The sequence below is a fragment of the Pristiophorus japonicus genome, chromosome 22, assembly GCF_044704955.1.
Source record: "Pristiophorus japonicus isolate sPriJap1 chromosome 22, sPriJap1.hap1, whole genome shotgun sequence".
Lineage (NCBI taxonomy): Eukaryota > Metazoa > Chordata > Chondrichthyes > Pristiophoridae > Pristiophorus > Pristiophorus japonicus.
In genome coordinates this window covers 43,927,514-43,947,437 of record NC_091998.1, presented here as the reverse complement: position 1 = coordinate 43,947,437, position 19,924 = coordinate 43,927,514, and the positions used below count along the sequence as shown (strand labels likewise).

Genomic DNA, 19,924 nt, shown 5'->3' with positions numbered 1-19,924 from the left:
ATAAGGTCAGCGATTTTAGTGTCTCTGCAAACTTTAAAACTGGTTTTATATTCTCTCTCGTTCCTTCGCGTTGGAGAGCACAGATCCAAATTTTTGGTTCCTCAAGTTGAGCCTTCATATGTGAGCTAAAACAGTGAATGTCAGCAGTCTGTGAGAATGCAAGGGAGGGGATGGCGGGGGGGGGGGGGGGGGTGGGGGTGGGGTGAAGGATTCTTGCCAAGCCCCTCCTGTTCTGACACAAAGCCCAAATATCAGCACTTTGCAGCATGTCTCACTGGAACACAAACCCTGGCTGATTTCCACGCACCCATTCCTAGCACTGATGCCGAGATGCTGAAATGAAGTTGGGACCTTCCCAGTCTGTGTGGCTCAGCATCACAACATTTGATATATTTATCCGAAATTCTGTTTGTCGATTAAATACAATACAATAACTTGTATTTATATAACTCCTTTAATGTAGTAAAACGTCCCAAGGCACTGCACAGCAGTGTTATAAGACAAAACAAATAAAGTTGACACCGAGCCACACAAGAAGAAATTACGGAAGATGACCTTGGTCAAAGAGGTAAGTATTAAGGAGGAAAGAGAGGCGGAGAGGTTTAGGGAGGGAGTTCCAGAGCGTGGGGCCCAGGCAGCTGAAGGCACTGCCACCAACGGTTGAGCAGTTATAATCAGGGATGCTCAAGAGAACAGAATTTGAAGTGCGCAGACATCTTTGGTGGGGGGATGGGATTGTGAGGCTGAAGGAGATTACAGAGATAGGGAGGGACGAGGCCATGGAGGGATTTATAAACCAGGATAAGAATTTTAAAATCGAGGCATTGCTTAACCAGGAGCCAATGTAGGTCAGTGAGCACAGGAGTGATGGGTGAGCAGGACTTGGTGCGAATTAGGACACGGGCTGACGAGTTTTGGATGACCTCAAGTTTACGTAGGGTAGAATGTGGGAGGCCAGCCAAGAGTGCGTTGGAGTAGTTAAGTCTGGAGGTAACAAAGGTATGGATGAGGGTTTCAGTAACACGAGCTGAGGCAGTGGCGGATATGGACGATGTTACGGAGGTGGAAATAGGCGGTTTTAGTTATGCCGCGGCTATGTGGCCGGAAGCTCATTTCAGGGTCAAATATGACACCTAGGTTGCGAACAGTCTGGTTCAGCCTCAGACAGATGCTAGGGAGAGGGATGGAGTCAGTGGCTGGGGAATGCAGTTTGTGGTGGGAACTAAAGACAATGGTTTCAGTCTTCCCAATATTTAATTGGAAAATTCAAATGTACAAAAGCAAAATACTGGCGAAAGGTCATTGACCTGAAATGTTAACTCCGTTTCTCTCTCCACAGATGTTGCTTGATCTGCTGAGTATTTCCATAATTTTCTGTTTTTGTTTCAGAATTCAAGTCTAGCTAGTCGCAATGCTTCAGATTTATATACTTTTATCAGGGTAGCGCTTCCATGGCCATGGTTAAGTCTAAAGCATGACTGATGCTTAGCTGCTAACCTACTTTGCCTCTTTAAGGACACTCTTAAAGGACTGCCAGTGGGGACATGGTATAATTCCAGGTCTAAATTACTGAGATTAATCAGAGAGCATTGTAACTGCTTATAAATTTCAGGCACCAGTGGCTGACTTTCTTTGCCTCTAACTGTGTCATTGATACCCATTTAGATGCAAGGTATGTGTGAATATAATAGTCGACTGAATTGAAAAGGAGAATTGAAGATTGAATGTCACGTCACTGCTGTGTGTTTACAATACGACTGAATTGATCCTGAAAATAATAGCGTAACATTTTTCATTCCATGAATGCCTGAACCTTTTTGTCGGTTTTAGACTGGGATAATATGAACTTCCTTTTCTGTATAAATACTGTTTCCTTGCAGAAGCATCACTTGGGCGAGGTTGCGGAGCACGACGCGCATCAGTGGGAATGGTTCAGTTGGTAAACACGGCATGTGGTGTGGTATTGAGGCACACAAACTGGAAATGAGTTGCCATATTTTCAAGAGAATATGGGTGAGGTGAGAAAATTATTTCCTACCGTTGGTATTGGGTGCCAGCCTGCACTCAGCAAAATATGCATTTTTCAAAAGTTTACCAGTAAATTGTTAATGTTGCAGTAGTATTTTAAGGCAACAGGTGCAGCAAACCTCCTTCCGTGGGCACCACGTGCTGAGTGTCCTCCATTATCTTTTGCAGTTCACAAGAGGAAGGTTATTCAACCAATCTTGGTTCATCCATACAGAATGACCCTAAAATTCTTCATCCAATATTTCTTATTAATTACAGAGTCTCACCTTCACTATTGTAGCTGGATGTTGTTCCATGTGTTGTGTTGTGATATTAGTCTTAAATTCATCTTACCAGTTTCAACATTTGGCCCCTTATCCTACTCTTGCAATTAAAATTTTTAGATTTACCTTTTAGATACCAATCGTTCAATCTTGTATACCTCAAAAGGATCACCTCTCAAGATATCTTATTTGAAGGTTGTAAAGCCCAGATCTCTCCCATCTTTTCTCATAATTCAGACCTTTCACACCAGGGATCAGTGCTGTGGCTCACTGCATTGCCTCCAGTATTTGAATGTGCCTCAGTGATCAGAACTGGACACTGTAGTCGAGGTGCGGTCTGATCAGAGCACTATACACATTGCTCCAAACTGGCCCCTCCAAACTGCCACCAAGCTCATGGTCTACAGGGCTGTAGTAATACCTGCTCTCCTGTATGGCTCAGAGACATGGACCATGTACAGTAGACACCTCAAGTTGCTGGAGAAATATTACCAACGATGTCTCCGCAAGATTCTACAAATCCCCTGGGAGAACAGGCGCACCAACATCAGCGTCCTCACTCAGGCTAACATCCCCAGCGTTGAAGCACTGACCACACTCGGTCAGCTCCGCTGGGCAGGCCACATAGTCCCCATGCCAGATACGAGACTCCCAAAGCAAGTGCTCTACTCTGAGCTCCTTCATGGCAAAGGTGGGCAGTGGAAATGCTACAAGGACACCCTCAAAGCCTCCCTGCTAAAGTGCAACATCCCCACTCACAGCTGGGCGTCCCTGGCCCAAGACCGTCCTAAGTAGAGGAAGTGCATCCGAGAGGACGCTGAGCACCTCGAGTCTCAACGTCGAGAGCATGCAGAAATCAAGCGCAGACAGCGGAAAGAGCGTCCGGCGAACCACCCCTTCCCTCAATGACTATCTGTCCCACCTGTGACAGAGTCTGTGGCTCTCGTATTGGACTGTTCAGCCACCAAATAACTCACTTCAGGAATGGAAGCAAGTCTTCCTCGATTCCGAGGGACTGCCTATGATGATACATGTTGATCACTATCCTACTGTTTTGGTTATGCAATTCACTGCTCTATTGACTTTGTTAATTGCTGCTCTACATTAGTTGGAGATGCTGTCTACTAGGCCTCGTCTGTCTCTTTCAACTTCATCCATGACTATTTCAATTCCATATACTGTGTGTGTGTGTTGCTCTTTTTTCTTTCCTATATGTAGCACTTTACTCTTGCCTGCATTAAATTTAATCTCCATTTGTTTTAGCCAGTTACATATTTTGTCCAACTTATTCTGTGATTAAGCTGTGTCCTCTGATTCCACTGCCTCTCCTAGTTTGTTATCATCTGCAGATGTGGCCAATTTGCTTTGGATTTCTGAATCCAAGTCATCGGTGTAAATTAGAAGCAAAGATGTTCACAACATCAATTTCTGGGGCACATCACCCATTACTTTCTTCCCGCCTTGCTGTAACTCTTCTAACAAGTGGCTGTTTTGTATCCTTAAGCTAATTTCTTATTCACACCCAAGATTTACCCTGAATTCCCAGAGTTTTGAGCTTAACTAATAGCCCTTTGTGTGGAACTTTTGACAAATGCCTTCTGGAAGTCTTGGTATGACATGTTGTGTAAGGTTTTCAAGAGTCCACTTGGGATGTCACTTCCTCAAAAGAAGTCGAGGAGTTAGTGAAATTTACTGAATATTTTTGCACAGCATGAAGGAAAGCTGGTTCCAGAGGCAACTCGGGTTTATTCATAGTATAGCTGGCATCTCAACTTAAGGTGGTTGATAAAAGGATGTATCTTCACATTAGCCGCAGAGATAAGACTTAACAAAACCCCAATAAAGGTCAGCAGCAACAACTACCAGAAGTGCTTAATACTTCTCAAATGTCCTACCCAGTTTTTAACCTTGGCACAAGAAATGGAAGATGTGATCGCTATTTCCAGCAAAAGAAAGTGTTTTGTTTCTTCACAAAGATGTGTTGAAAGTCACCCAGCTAAAAAAGCAGGTGGTTTGGTTAATGTTTTACTGCTGAACAAACATTTCCTCCCATCAGTACCATAGATCATCCTGGCATCTTGTAATGCTTCTCCCTTAAAACTGTCAAATAAGAACAGTTTGTTAATGTCATAGCATAACCGTGACTGAAAACCATTAGTAGATAATAATGTTCTAGTTCTTCTGTTGTACTCTAAGGCGTTTCTTTTTTACCATGCTCTGTCTCCTAACTATGATTACCACTACAATCTCTCAATTGTCTTTGGCAGGAAATCCTTCTGGTGTGGACCAGATTCTCATTGGGTGCGTGGAACGTCTCATTCATCAGTTAACATATCCTTGGGTTCCTGTGATCATAAATTATTTACGTTTCAAAGTCCTACTCTGCCTGCAGTAGTTTCAGTGCATGGCCATAAGAATATGAAATAGGAGCAGGAGGAGGCCATACGGCCTATCGAGCCTGCTCCACCATTCAGTAAGATCATGGCTGGGCTGATCTTGGCCTCAACTCCACTTTTCTGCCGGTTCCCTGTAACTCTTGTCTCCCCTATAGTTCAAGAATCTCTATCTCAACCTTGAATATATTCAATGACTCAGCCTCCACAGCTCTCTGGGGGAGAGAATTCCAAAGATTCATGACCCTCGGAAAAAAAATTCCTCCTCATCTCCATTTTAAATAAGCGACCCCTTATTCTGAAACTATGCCCCTAGTTACCCTACGAAGGGAAACATCCTCTCAGCATCTACCCTGTCAAGCCCCCTCAGAATTCTTTACGTTTCAATAAGCTCACCTCTCTTCTAAATTCCAATGAGTACAGGCCTAATAAGATAACCCCTTCATCCCAGGAATCAACCATGTGAACCTTCTCTGAACTGCCTGCAATGCAAGTATATCCCTCCTTAAATAAGACCAAAACTGTACGCAGTACTGTAGGTGTGGTCTCACCAACGCCCTGTATAGTTATAGCAAGACTTCCCTACTTTTATACTCCATCACCCTTGCAATAAAGGGCAACATTCCATTTGCCTTCCTGGTTACTTGCTTTTTGTGTTTCATGTACGAGGACACCCAGATCCCTCTGTACCGCAGCATTCTGTAGTCTCTATATTTAAATAATATTTTGCTTTTCTATTCTTCCTACCAAAGTGGATAACCTCACATTTTCTCACATTATACTCCATCTGCCAAACCTATCTATATCCCTTTGCAGACTCTGTGTCCTCCCCACAACTTGCTTTCCCACCTATCTTTGTATTGTCAGAAAATTTGGCTACAATACACAAGGTCCCTTCATCCAAGTCATTAATGTAGATTGTCATTAGTTGAGGCCTGAGCACTGATCCCTGTGGCACCCCACTAGTTACAGTTTGCTAACCTATTTATCCCGACTCTATTTTCTGTTAGTTAGCCAATCCTCTATCCATGCAAATAATATATTACCCCCCCCCACCCCCCCACACACACACACACCATGAGCTCTTACCTTGTGTAGTGACCTTTTGTGAATGCATTTTGGAAATCCAAATACACTACATCTACTGGTTCCCCTTTAATCAAACCTACTCGTTACATCCTCAATTTGTCAAATATGATTTACTGTTCATAAAACCATGTTGACTGCTTGATTGTATTATGATTTTCTAAATGTCCTGTTACTACTTCCTTAATAATGAATTCCAACATTTTACCAGTGACAGATGTTAGGCTTACTAGCCTATAATTTCCTGCTTTCTGGTCCCACTGAAGCTCAGGGTTTGATGGTTGACACCTCTTGGTTCATGGACAGAGCAGCTTTAAAATCACATTATTTGTTCCTGCCTAAACTCTGTTAGCTATCCACCTTGTATTTCTTCCACTGAATTATTGTAATTCCATATCCTACATCAATACCACCAAGGACTTTATTTTCTATTGGAAACAAATCCTTAGCTCAACCATCACAACCAGCAAGCTAGTATGTAAAATTCATTCCCTCAAGTGGTCAGAAATCGCCACGAGATTTGGAATCTATCCAACCTAATCCTAGGTTTAACTTTTGGGCTATTGTGCTGAGGATTCTTCCTGATGAGGCCTGCAAGCAGCTACCTGGAGCACTTCACAAACTTTTTCTGAGAATTACTGGCCTGGCAGATCATTTCCCTAGATCAAAGGAAAAGCAGATATCATCCCAGAGCGCACGTTTCAAGGCCTCCTTTGTTTCTGGTAAAGCCGTTCCTGTTAACTTATTAGCAGCTGTTTGTTGATGGTGATTTATGGGATTCTAGTATATATGCAATCATGGTAAAGTAGTTAATAATCAGACTTGCATCAAAGACAATGTTCTAGATTCCTTAAAATGGATGTTAAATATTTACCAGTGAATATTCCAGAGAAAGGAGCAAGTAAAGAGGAGACAAAAGGAAGGAGCCTAACTTTAGAGCCTAAAAGAGGAAAAGAAAATTAAATTTGAACTTTTTTAAAAAAAGGGGAATTGGAGCTTTTGAACTTCCATCTGGTTGTAGAAGTGTGCAGCTGCTGGTGTGAAAGAGCTTTATAATGGGAAAACCTTATTGAAGCCCCACCTAGAAACATGACAATGATAATGTCCAAATAAAGATTGTGTAACATAGAATAAATTTAAGATTTTGCTTGTAATGTTCAAGGTTTGATACCTACGTGTAACAAGGATAAAGGAAAGAGTTTTTTTGTGGAGGCCTGGGGGTTGGCTGACTGTTCAGAGAATGTGTCCTTAGTAAGTGGAAGTAGGGAGTTCAAATGTGTCTCTTTCCCTTTGTTAGTTGTGTAAAGCATTTTTGGCATAGGAACAGGAGGAGGCCATTCAGCCACTCGAGCCTGTTCCACCATTCAGTGAGATCATGGCTAATTTGTATTCTAACTCATTTACCCGCCTTAGCTGCATTTCCCTAAATTCCTAGATTTTTGTTAGCCAAGGGTACGTAGAGTTCTAAAAGATAAAAGACCCCCCAAAAAGGACCCGTTAGTCATGGTGCCTGCTGACCAAAGGTCTACAGAGGAAAGGTTCAGGCTTCAAGTTCCAGGGAAGGTTATTTTAATTAATTTAATGGGGTTAGTGAGCTCAAGATTTTCTAATTCAAACTTGAAGACAAATGTAAGGAATGTCACCAAATACTGTGGGTTTGATTACTTTTAATAATATAAAAAACTAGCAAGTATCTTTGAACCCACAATATCACCCTTTCAAAGTCGACACCTTACCAGTAAGCCATCTCACTTTGGGACTTATACTTATCCTGCAGCTACCATAATGACATCAGCTCAGTGATAAATAGATAGGAGAAATATCCAAAACTAAACACCGATAACTTGTGTAGTGCTAAAGTCCTCGTCTAACTATGGTATGGTCTTTGGTTCAAATCCTAGGACTATTTTAATTTAAGAATTTAGTTTGCATAATTTATTTAAATTGGATGATTATTTAAATAAGTTATTCTCAGATTGATTGATTTGATGGGTGTGGAAATATCAGAAAGGATTTAAAAAGTTAGTTCAGACCTGGGGTCTAAAAAAACTAAAACTCTTGCACAAAAAGCAAGCAGGCATTAACCTCGGGGTCAATGAGATAAGAGATGAAGTAAGGTTATAACACAGCAAGGAAAACTACAGGATAATAAAGCCAAATTCAAAGGAGTCACCCTGGGTAAGAGATAGTGTGTAAATACTGAATGCCAATTAACAAAGTTCCGGAAATTGCTAATGACTGAACAAAAGATCGGTTGTAGGAATAACAGATTGAAGACCAACGGACAGGAGGCAGTTACCAAAACAGGACCAGCTGTGGAGACAGCAAGGGGTTGTCAGAGAGAATTTCATTGATCAAGATAATGTTCACACATGGGAAGGGAGACTCCCGACTTGGTAATAACTTTTGGAGGTGAGAGACAAGTTGTGATAATAGCAGATTGTCTCTGTATCTTGTAAAAACAAGGCAGCAATTATTAGCAACACACATGGTTAACTGAGGGACAAAAAAGGTATAAAGATAGACAAGCTCGGACAGTCCGGTGCGAGAACTCGGGAACAACACTCGACAGAAGCAGTGACCCTTGAAGGAACAGTGTCAGGACCGGATTGATCACCTGGGATGTACTGGGTAACTATGAGAGTATGGTAAGTTGAACAGAGTTAGTATTTTGAGCGGAAAGGAACACCCTTTGGAACGCCTTTCTGCAGAGTTAAATAGAATATAAGTAGTGAGTCTTGTACTATTTCTGTATTGGGGAACTATAAGAGTATAAGTAGTGAGTCTTGTACTTTGCCTGTATTAAACGAACATTAACGATACGGTCATTTGTCTAGTGTGTAATTTGATATTTAACTCGGGAACTGTTGCAAGCAACTACTAGTCACACGACTAGCGAAATTGCTGCTTGTGCAACAATGGGGGTGAATGTACTTTTCAGTTCTAAAACCAAGAATCTGATACAGATCTCTGGAATAGATCGTTAACTGCTTAAGATGCACAAGTTCAGTATTGCCTCATTCAGTGACAGCATGGAACAATACTCGGTGATAGCTCTTCACCCTGACTGACTCCAGTAAGCACCATTTTATATGTATCAGTGATGAAGGCTGTGAAACAACTCTCTATCAACCGGGCAAATACATCAAAGATCTTAATGCATCAGCTGAAGAATGCAATTGGAGACTGCAGTCCAAGCACCTCCAAGTCTAATACTCAATAATTAATGTTTGAAATAAAAAAATTGTATTTCTATAGCACCTTTCATGACTTCTGGGTGTCCCATTGCACCATACCTACCAAAGTATTTTTGAAATGTAGTAACTATTGTAGTGTCAGCTGTGGCTCAGTGGGTAGCACCCTCGCCTCTGAGTCAGAGGATTGTGGGTTCAAGTCCCAAATCTAAGCTAACACTTCAGTGCAGTGCCGAGGGAGTGCTGCACTGTTGGAGGTGTCGTCTTTTGGATGAGACGTTAAACCCACAGCCCCGTCTATTCTCTCAAGGGGACTGCACGTAACAAGATTCAGAGTACGTTAAACTGGGATGCCCGCACATGATTTGGGAGTTCCACTGCATCTGCTTTAATCTATTTTTATCCAGCATGTCGAGATGAATAATTAGTTCTTTTATTAAAATAAAAGGAAAACCACGTGAGTTAGGAACTTACACTTATGAAAGCTCCATTTACACACCAGCACAGTAGTAACATTTATTTTATTAAGTCTACCATTTTGTTTACTATGCATCATTAATCTTTAAATCATATTTTGAATGTTCCATTTCTCATTAAAGTGCACGTTTGTATCCTAATGCTTAAATCAGTCAGTTGTTTCTCCACACGCTAGCTCCATCTCCAGTAATCTATCTCCACTTCCTCCCATTTTCTGGCCACTCACCACAGAAAGATACTCCATCTCACTAGGTAAACCAGCCTGCAAAACAAATGTATTTCTCCAGTTTACATAGAAAATAGGTGCGGGAGTAGGCCATTCGGCCCTTTGAGCCTGCACCACCATTCAATGAGTTCATGGCTGAACATGCAACTGCAGTACCCCATTCCTGCTTTCTCACCATACTCCTTGATTCCCCCTAGTAGTAAGGACTACATCTAACTCCTTTTTGAATATATTGGCCTCAACAACTTTCTGTGGTAGAGAATTCCACAGGTTCACCACTCTCTGGGTGAAGAAGTTTCTCATCTCGGTCCTAAATGGCTTACCCCTTATCCTTAGACTGTGACCCCTGGTTCTGGACTTCCCCAACATCGGGTACATTCTTCCTGCATCTAAATTTGTGTTGCAAACTGGATTAAATTCACCAAGATGGTGGCTGTTGAATGGGGCTCTGCAGTGCCTGGGTTTCAGAACTGAAAGGTATATTCAGCCCCATCACATCAAATAGATGCATCTAAAAATAATGGTTACCATAATTTAAATAACTTAGTTTATTACGGATTTTTGTTTAAATATTGTAAGTGGTTTGTGGTTATATGCTTTGAACAGTTTATTATATTTGAGCAGAGATCTTCACTTCCATTTTTACTGTGGATTTTTGCCCCATCCTTTAGAGGCTCCCATCTCATGCCATTTACAATATTTAAACAAAAATCCGTAATAAACTAAGTTATTTAAATTATGGTAACCATTATTTTTAGATGCATCTATTTGATGTGATGGGGCTGAATATACCTTTCAGTTCTGAAACCCAGGCACTGCAGAGCCCCATTCAACAGCCACCATCTTGGTGAATTTAATCCAGTTTGTCAGTTGCTTCTTGAATTAAAGCAGATGCATTGAAACTGCCATATGAAACAGAATCTTCTTTCATCCATATATCTCCATTATTTAACCCTGGTCTACTGTCATCCAGACAGTCCCCTACCCCGTCCACCACTTGGTATTATTCAAATATTTCTCAGTAAAAAAAATAATTTGATACCTTCTGCGAACACCATCTGAAAACAGTGAGAACCTAAATGATAACGTTCCTTAAGGTTCCGATTTCATCTATTTCACATTCCACAGTGTCTCCACGCTACAAGAAATTCAAACAAAATAAATAACACATTTCATCTGTAGAAGGTAGTGACACTTTACAGAGCTGGTATTACAAAAATAAACAGATTTCAATTACAAACTTTGTAAAGGTTAAAAATATGGCCGTGTCAAGTGTTGGCCATATTCCAAGAACAAATTCCCTACCAAAATTATGCCAGGGTGGCAAATGGACATTATAATTTGCTTTTGCAGTCCTTGGCATACAGGTACAGAAGGCGGCAAATGGCATGTTGGTCTTCATAGCAAGAGAATTTGAGTATAGGAACAGGGAGGTCTTACTGCAGTTGTACAGGGCCTTGGTAAGGCCACACCTTGAATATTGTGTACCGTTTTGGTCTCCTAATCTGAGGACGGACATTCTTGTTATTGAAGGAGTGCAGCGAAGGTTCACCAGTCTGATTCCTGGGATGGCCGGACTAACATGAAGAAAGACTGGATCGACTAGGCTTATATTCACTGGAATTTAGAAGAATGAGAGGGGATCTCATAGAAACACAAAATTCTGATGGGATTGGACAGGTTAGATGCAGGAAGATTGTTCCCGATGTTGGGGAAGCCCAGAACCAGGAGTCAAAATCTGAGGATAAGGAGTACATAGAAAATAGGTGCAGGATTAGGCCATTCGGCTCTTTGAGCCTGCACCACCATTCAATAAGATTATGGCTGATCATTCACCTCAGTACCCCTTTCCTGCTTTCTCTCCATACCCCTTGATCCCTTTAACCGTATCCCTCTTCAATATATCCAATGAACTGGCATCAACAACTCTCTGCGGCAGGAAATTCCACAGGTTAACAACTCTCTGAGTGAAGAAGTTTCTCCTCATCTCAGTCCTAAATGGCTGACCCCTTATTCTTTGACTATGTCCCCTGGTTCTGGACTTACCCCAACATCGGGAATATTCATCCTCCATCTAACCCCCTGTCCAGTCCCGTCAGATTTGTATATGTTTCTATGAGATCCCCTCTCATCCTTCTAAACTCCAGTGAATACAGGCCCAGTCGATCCAGTCTCTCTTCATATGTCACTCCTGCCATCCAGGGAATCAGTCTGGTGAACCTTCACTGCAGTCCTTCAATAGCAAGAACGTTGTTCCTCAGATTAGAAGACCAAAACTGAACACAATATTCCAGGTGAGGCCTCACTAAGGCCCTGTACAACTGCAGTAAGACCTCCCTGCTCCTATACTCAAATCCCCTAGCTATGAAGGTCAACATACCATTTGCCTTCTTCACCGCCTGCTGTACCTGCATGCCAACTTTCAATGACTGATGTACCATGACACCCAGGTCTTGTTGCACCTCCCCTTTTTCTAATCTGCCGCCATTCAGATAATAGTCTGTCTTCGTGTTTTTGCCATCAAAGTGGATAACCTCACATTTATCCACATTATACTGCATCTGCTACACGTTTGCCCACTCACCTAACCTGTCCAAGTCACCCTGCAGCCTTTTAGCGTCCTCACAACTCACGCCTCCACCCAGCTTAGTGTCATCTGCATACTTGGAGATATTACACTCAATTCCCTCATCCAAATCATTAATGTATATTGTAAATAGTTGGGGTCCCAGCACTGAGCTCTGCGGCACCCCACTAGTCACTGCCTGCCATTCTAAAAAGGACCCGTTTGTCCCGACTCTCTGCTTCCAATCTGCCAACCAGTTCTCTATCCACATCAGTACATTACCCCCAATACCATGTGCTTTAATTTTGCACACCAATCTTTTGTTTGGGACCTTGTCAAAAGCCTTTTGAAAGTCCAAATACTTGTCCACTCTACCAGTTACATCCTCAAAAAATTCTAGAAGATTTGTCAAGCAGGATTTCCCTTTCATAAATCCATGCTGACTTGGACCGATTCCGTCACTGCTTTCCAAATGTGCTGCTATTTCATCTTTAATAATTGATTCCAACATTTTCCCCACTACTGATGTCAGGCTAACCGGTCTATAATTACCCGTTTTCTCTCTCCTTCCTTTCTTAAAAAGTGGTGTTACATTAGCTACCCTCCAGTCCATAGGAACCGATCCAGAGTCGATAGACTGTTGGAAAATGATCACCAATGCATCCACTATTTCTAGGGCCACTTCCTTAAGTACTCTGGGATGCAGACTATCAGGCTCTGGGGATTTATCGGCCTTCAATCCCTTCAATTTCCCTACCACAATTTCCCGCCTAATAAGGATTTCCTTTAGTTCCTCCATCCCACTAGACCCTCAGTCCCCTAGTATTTCCAGAAGGTTATTCGTGTCTTCCTTCGTGAAGACAGAACCAAAGTATTTGTTTAACTGGTCCGCCATTTCTTTGTTCCCCATTATAAATTCACCTGAATCTGACTGCAAGGGACCTACGTTTGTTTTCACTAATCTTTTTCTCTTTACATATCTATAGAAGCTTTTGCAGTCAGTTTTCATGTTGCCAGCAAGCTTCCTCTCATACTCTATTTTCCCCCTCCTAATTAAACCCTTTGTCCTCCTCTGCTGTATTACAAAATTCTCCCAGTCTTCAGGTTTGCTGCTTTTTTTGGCCAATTTATATGCCTTTTGAATTTAACACTATCCTTAATTTCCCTTGTTAGCCACGGTTGAGCCACCTTCCCCGTTTTATTTTTACTCCAGACAGGGATGTAAAATTGTTGAAGTTCATCCATGTGATCTTTAAATGTTTGCCATTGCCTATCCACCCTTTAAGTATCACTCGCCAGTCTATTCTAGCCAATTCACATTTCATACCATCGAAGTTACCTTTCCTTAAGTTCAGGACTAGTCTCTGAATTAACTGTGTCACTCTCCATCTTAATAAAGAATTCTGCCATATTATGGTCACTCTTCCCCAAGGGGCCTCACACAAGATTGTCAATTAGTTCTTTCTCATTACACATCACCCAGTTTAAGATGGCCAGCCGTCTAGTTGGTTCTTCGACATATTGGTCTAGGAAACCATCCCTAATACACTCCAGGAAATCCTCCTCCACCGCATTGCTATCAGTTTGGTTAGCCCAATCAATATGTAGATTAAAGTCGCCCATGATAACTGCTGTACCTTTATTGCACACATCCCTAATTTCTTGTTTGATGCTGTCCCCAACCTCACTACTACTGTTTGGTGGTCTGTACACAACTCCCACTAGCGTTTTCTGCCCTTTGGTATTCCGTAGTTCCACCCATACCAATTCCACATCATCGAAGTTAATGTCCTTCCTTATTATTGCATTAATTTCTTCTTTAACCAGCAACGCCACCCCACCTCCTTTTCCTTTCTGTCTGTCCTTCCTAAATGTTGAATATCCTGTATGTTGAGTTCCCAGCCTTGGTCACCATGGAGCCATGTCTCCGTGATGCCAATTACATCATATCCGTTTAACTGCTATCTGTGCAGTTAATTCGTCCACCTTATTCCGAATACTCCTCACACTGAGGCACAGAGCCTTCAGGATTGTCTTATTAACACCCTTTGCCCCTTTAGAATTTTGCTGTACTGTGGCCCTTTTTGCTTCTTGCCTTGGGTTTCTCTGCCCTCCACTTTTACTTTTCTTCTTTCTATCTTTTGCTTCTGCCCCCATTCTACTTCCCTCTCTCTCCCTGCATAGGTTCCCATCCCCCTGCCATATTAGTTTAACCCCTCCCCAACAGCACAAGCAAACACTCCCCTTAGGACATTGGTTCCGGTCCTGCCCAGGTGCAGACCGTCCGGTTTGTACTGGTCCCACCTCCCCTAGAACCGGTTCCAATGTCCCAGGAATTTGAATCCCTCCCTTCTGCACCACTCCTCAAGCCACGTATTCATCTGAGCTATCCTGCGATTCCTACTCTGACTAGCACGTGGCACTGGTAGCAATCCTGAGATTACTACTTTTGAGGTCCTACTTTTTAATTTAGCTCCTAGCTTCCTAAATTCGTCTTGCAGGACCTCATCTAGTTTTTTACCTATATCGTTGGTACCTATATGCACCACGACAACTGGCTGTTCACCCTCCCTCTTCAAAATGTCCTGCACCCGCTCCGAGACATCCGAGGCAACATACCATCCTGGAGTCTCGGTTGCGGCCACAGAAACGTCTATCTATTCCCTTTACAATAGGATCCCCTATCACTATAGCTCTCCCACTTATTTTCCTGCCCTCCTGTGCAGCAGCCACCCATGGTGCCATGAACTTGGTTGCTGCTGCTCTCCTCTGATGAGTCATCCCCCTCAACAGTACTCAAAGTGGTGTATCTGTTTTGCAGGGGGATGACCGCAGGGGACCGCTGCACTATCTTCCTTCCACTGCTCTTTCTGTTGGTCACCCATTTATTATCTGGCTGTGTACACTTTACTTACGGTGTGGCCAACTCATTAAACGTGCTATTCACGTCATTCTCAGTGTCGTGGATGCTCCAGAGTAAATCCACCCGCAGCTCCAGTGCCACAATACGGTCTGTCAGGTGCTGCAGGCGGATGCACTTCCCGCACATGTAGTCGTCAGGGACACTGGAAGAGTCCCTGACTTCCCACATATTACTGGAGGAGCATAACAAGTGTCCAAGCTCTCCTGCCATGACTTAACCCTTAGATTAACTTAATTTGGCAACAACAATGCTAAAAGATTACTTGCTGATAAAGAAAAGAAAAAGAAAAACTAAGCCATTTAGGACCGAGATGAGGAGAACCTTCTTCACTCAGAGAATTGTGAACCTGTGGAATTCTCTACCACAGAAAGTTGTTGAGGCCAGTTCGTTACATATATTCAAAAGGGAGTTAGATGTGGCCCTTAAGGCTAAAGGGATCAAGGGGTATGGAGAGAAAGCAGGAATGGGGTACTGAAGTTGCATGATCAGCCATGATCATATTGAATGGTGGTGCAGGCTCGAAGGGTCAAATGGCCTGCTCCTGCACCTATTTTCTATGTTTCTATGTTTGGCAAGAGAAAGATTAGCCAGCGTTCCTGGTGCTCATCACTATTCAGGGGCTCTTGGTGGAAAGTGCACACATGGACATCTGGTAAGACAGAATTGTGTTTGTCAACTGACGTTCACTGTCCAAGCTCACACATGATTAATGGTCATTTGGATGAGACAGCAGAGCGCCCCTGGAACATTACTCACTTATTACTGCATACTGGGCAGGAAGATTTTATTGGTGTTAAAATGGAGAGACGCTTAAATTTGCATTTATATTGTGTTTCACTGCATCCCACAGAAATCTCTCAAAGCACTTCACTCACAATGAATAACTTAAAAGTGAAACCACAGTCGTTATTTAGATGAAGGCAAGAATCAACACTACTTACTTTGAGGAACACAGGTGGCTTCCTGAATACTCCGACACCAGATGGTGTTCCAGTTAAGAAAACATCTCCTGGATACAGGGTTACAAACCTGAAAAAAGTTCATTGGCAACAAGACACATTAGAAATGGTGTTCTGGGAACAGAAAAGCAATATAGCACAAATGGCTTTTTTAGCACTCGCTGCTAATAATGGTCAAATCCCATTAGCCAAAACCTGCTCATATTTGACATTCTTTTCTCCATCTGTTTTACTGATCAGTTTGTGCTGAGAAGGAGGAATTCCCAAAAGTTAAATTTAAATGTTCGGGATTACCTACTTTCAGTGTTGCTCAAATCAAGCGTAATAGAATCTTTCACAGCCTCAGGTTGTCCCAAGGCGCTTCACAGCCAATTATTTAATTTTTGAAGTGTAGTCACTGTTGCTATGTCGGTAAACACAGCAGTAAATTTATGCATACAGGGTCTCACAGACATGAGATAAATAACCGGTTAATCTGTGTTTTGGCAGTGTTAGTTGAGGGATGAATGTTGCTAGGGATCTTTTACCCACCACCTGAACAGACCTTAGTTGAACATCTCATCTGAAAGACAGCACCACTAACAATGCAACACTCCCTCAGCTGTGGCTCAGTGGGTAGCACACTCGCCTCTGAATCTGAAGGTTGTGGGTTCAAGTCGCACTCCATGGACTTGAGCACGAAAAATCTAGGCTGACACTTCAGTGCAGTTGTTATGTATTGATGTTTGGGGTCACTGGACACCAGGTGGAGCCATTGTCGGAGGTCATCGGGCTGTACACGTGTGTGCGTGGGCCCTGGTATAGAAGAGTGAGTACCATGTCATGTGCACACTTTGGGCGCAGATAAAGTTGAACCAGGTTTGCACCTGAGTGAGCTTACAGTAACAAGTCTTTCGAGTCATTATATACATTACATTTGGTGACGAGGTAACTTAAGAACCTTCGCATGCACAATGGACACCATTGTATTTCTGGAGAGATTTGTGATGGCGAGGATTGGGCGGATTTTATCGACCGCCTGGATCAGTATTTCGTGGCCAACAAAATGGAGGAAGCTGGTGACGCAGTTAGGCGCAGGGCGGTTTTCCTCACCGTTTGTGGTCCAAAAGTTTTTGGCCTCAAAGAATCTTCTGTCGCCTGCACGTCCAAGGAGTATGGGGATTTGTGCGCTCTGGTGCGTGAACATCTCAAGCCAAAAGAGGAGATCATCTCACGCTATTGCTTCATGACATGTTCGTGCTGAGGGCCAGGATGCGTCAGGATTCGTCGCCTACCTAAGACGTCTGGCTGAGCCGTGTAAGTTCGGAAACGCGTTGGAAGATTTCTTCATGATAGGCATCAACCATGATGTGATCCTTAGGAAATTATTGGCTGCAGAAACACTAGATTTGAACAAGGCCATCACGACTGCCCAGGCATGCATAGCGATTGATGATAATTTAAGGCAGATATCATCGAAGAATCGGAGCTCCACGGCAAGTACTGTAAACAAAATTGTGCCATCGTCTGGCAGAACTGCTTATGAGAGGGCCTACTCGACTGCTTATGTGAAACCTGTAGCTGCTCAAAGTCCGCCAACTGGTCCGAATCCGATTTCACCCTGTTGCCGTTGTGGGGGCAATCATCGGCCTTATCAGTGTCGATTAAACAGTACATCTGTAAAGATTGTTCGAAAGTGGGGCATCTTCAGTGAATGTGCCCACAACTGAGCAAGCGTATTGCTGCTCATCACATTGATGATGATGACCAGTCCAGTGCTGGCCAGATATGCAACCCAAGATACTCGAGGAGGAAGTGTACGGCCTGTATTCGTTCCTGACAAAGAGCCAACCGATAATGGTTAATGTGAAGCTGAATGGTGTGGCTGTATCAATGGAGCGAGTCAGTCGATAATGAGCCAAAGGACATCCTACAAGCTGTGAGACACTGAGGCTGTGAAGCCTAAGCTGAGTCCAGTCAATGCCAAGTTGCGTATTTACACGAAGGAACTCATACCGGTGCTTGGCAGTGCAGTAGCCAAGGTGTCATACGATGGTGTGTTTCACGATTTACCATTATGGGTGGTCCCAGGCAATAGTCCAACGCTGTTCGGCAGGAATTAGCTCGAGAAAATCAAGTGGAACTGGAAAGATATCAAAGCGTTGTCCTCGGTGGATGGCACTTCGTGTGCTCAAGTGCTGAAGAAGTTTCCTTCTTTGTTTGAACCGGGCATTGGTAATTTTACTGGAGCCAAGATGCAGGTTCACCTGATTCTGATGCAAGACCTGTCTATCATAAAGCTCGGTCTGTTCCATACATGATTAGGGAGAAGGTCAAAATTTAGCTTGACAGACTCCAAAGTGAAGGGGCCATATCACCGGTCAAATTTAATGAATGGGCCAGTCCTATCGTTCCTGTGTTAAAGAGTGATGGCACGGTCAGGATCTGTGGAGACTACAAGGTTACGATTAACTGATTTTCGAAACAGGATCAGTATCCGCTATCGAAGACTGATGACCTGTTCACCATGCTAGCTGGTGGAAAGTCATTCACTAAACTGGATCTGACATCGGCCTATATGACACAGGAGCTTGTCACCACTTTGAAGAAACTCATCTGCATCAACATCTATAAAAGACTGTTTGTCTACAACAGGTGTCCTTTTGGAATCCGTGCGGCTGCAGCCATATTTCAGAGGAACATGGAGAGTCTACTGAAGTCCGTTCCTAGACCCATCGTGTTTCAAGATGACATTCTGGTCAGAGGTCGCAACACTGCTGAACATCTGAACAATCTTGAAGAATTCCTACATCGTCTGGACAAAGTGGGACTCAGGCTGAAACGTTCGAAGTGTGTCTTCATGGCACCTGAAGTTAAATTCCTGGGGAGGAAGATTGCTGCTGATGGCATCAGGCCTACTGATTCGAAAACCAAGGCCATCAAAAATGCACCCAGACCTCAGATTGTGACGGAGCTGCATTCATTCCTTGGGCTACTCAACTACTTCGGTAATTTCTTACCCAGATTGAGCACTTTATTAGAGCCACTGCATATGCTGCTAGAAAAGGCGACAACTGGGTCTCGGGTGTATCTCAAGATAGAGCTTTTGAGAAAGCCAAGAATCTGCTCTGTTCGAACAAGCTGCTTGTTCACTATGATCTGTGTAAGCATCTTGTATTGATCTGTGATGCTTCATCATATGGGGTTGGCTGTGTACTCCAACAAGCAAATGAGTTGGGTAAGCTACAACCTGTTGCGGTTGCTTCGAAAAGTTTGTCAAAGGCGGAAAGAGCTTACAGCATGGTAGAAAAAGAAGCTTTGGCCTATGTGTATGGGGTCAAAAAGATGCATCAGTACCTGTTTGGTCTTCGTTTTGAATTCGAAATGGATCACAAGCCACTCATTTCATTGTTTTCGGAAAACAAAGGTATTAATACCAATGCATCGTCCCGTATCCAGAGGTGGGTGTTGACATTGTCTGCCTATGATTGTTATTCATCATAGACCTGGTACTGAGAATTGTGTTGATGCACTGAGTCATCTGCCGTTGCCCAAACCTGAAGTGGAGACACCTCAACCTGCAGATCTACTGTTAGTAATGGATGCTTTTGAGAGTGAAGGAACTCCTGTCACTGCTCAACAAGTGAGGATCTGGACCAGCCATGACCCCATTTTATCGGTTGTGAAACGTTGTGTCCTCAGTAGTGATTGATCTGCAATACCTATGGAAATGTGTGTTGAGACCAAACCTTACAACCGTCACAAAGATGAACTATCCATTCAGTCAGATTGTCTACTGTGGGGCAATCGTGTTGTTATGCCTAAGAAAG

At 43.0% G+C, this 19,924-nt stretch overlaps 1 protein-coding gene across 5 annotated transcripts in view; it reads right to left on the bottom strand.

The window, feature by feature from the left end:
• Positions 1 to 4,011: 4,011 nt before the first annotated feature.
• The window catches only part of fahd2a (fumarylacetoacetate hydrolase domain containing 2A), a 65,261-nt gene continuing 49,348 nt past the window's right edge, over positions 4,012 to 19,924 (bottom strand). Inside the window, exons 7-9 of one of the 5 annotated variants that reach the window (XM_070866032.1) lie at positions 16,098 to 16,185; positions 10,710 to 10,805; positions 4,012 to 4,391 (exon numbers count right to left, since the gene is read on the bottom strand). In XM_070866032.1, coding sequence (XP_070722133.1) covers positions 10,743 to 10,805; positions 16,098 to 16,185 — 151 coding nt within the window. In that variant the 3' untranslated portion in view covers positions 4,012 to 4,391; positions 10,710 to 10,742. Of the gene's footprint in view, positions 4,392 to 9,269; positions 9,704 to 10,709; positions 10,806 to 16,097; positions 16,186 to 19,924 lie in introns of those variants that run through there. The other 4 variants (XM_070866031.1, XM_070866033.1, XM_070866030.1 and 1 more) reach the window with 4 other exon arrangements.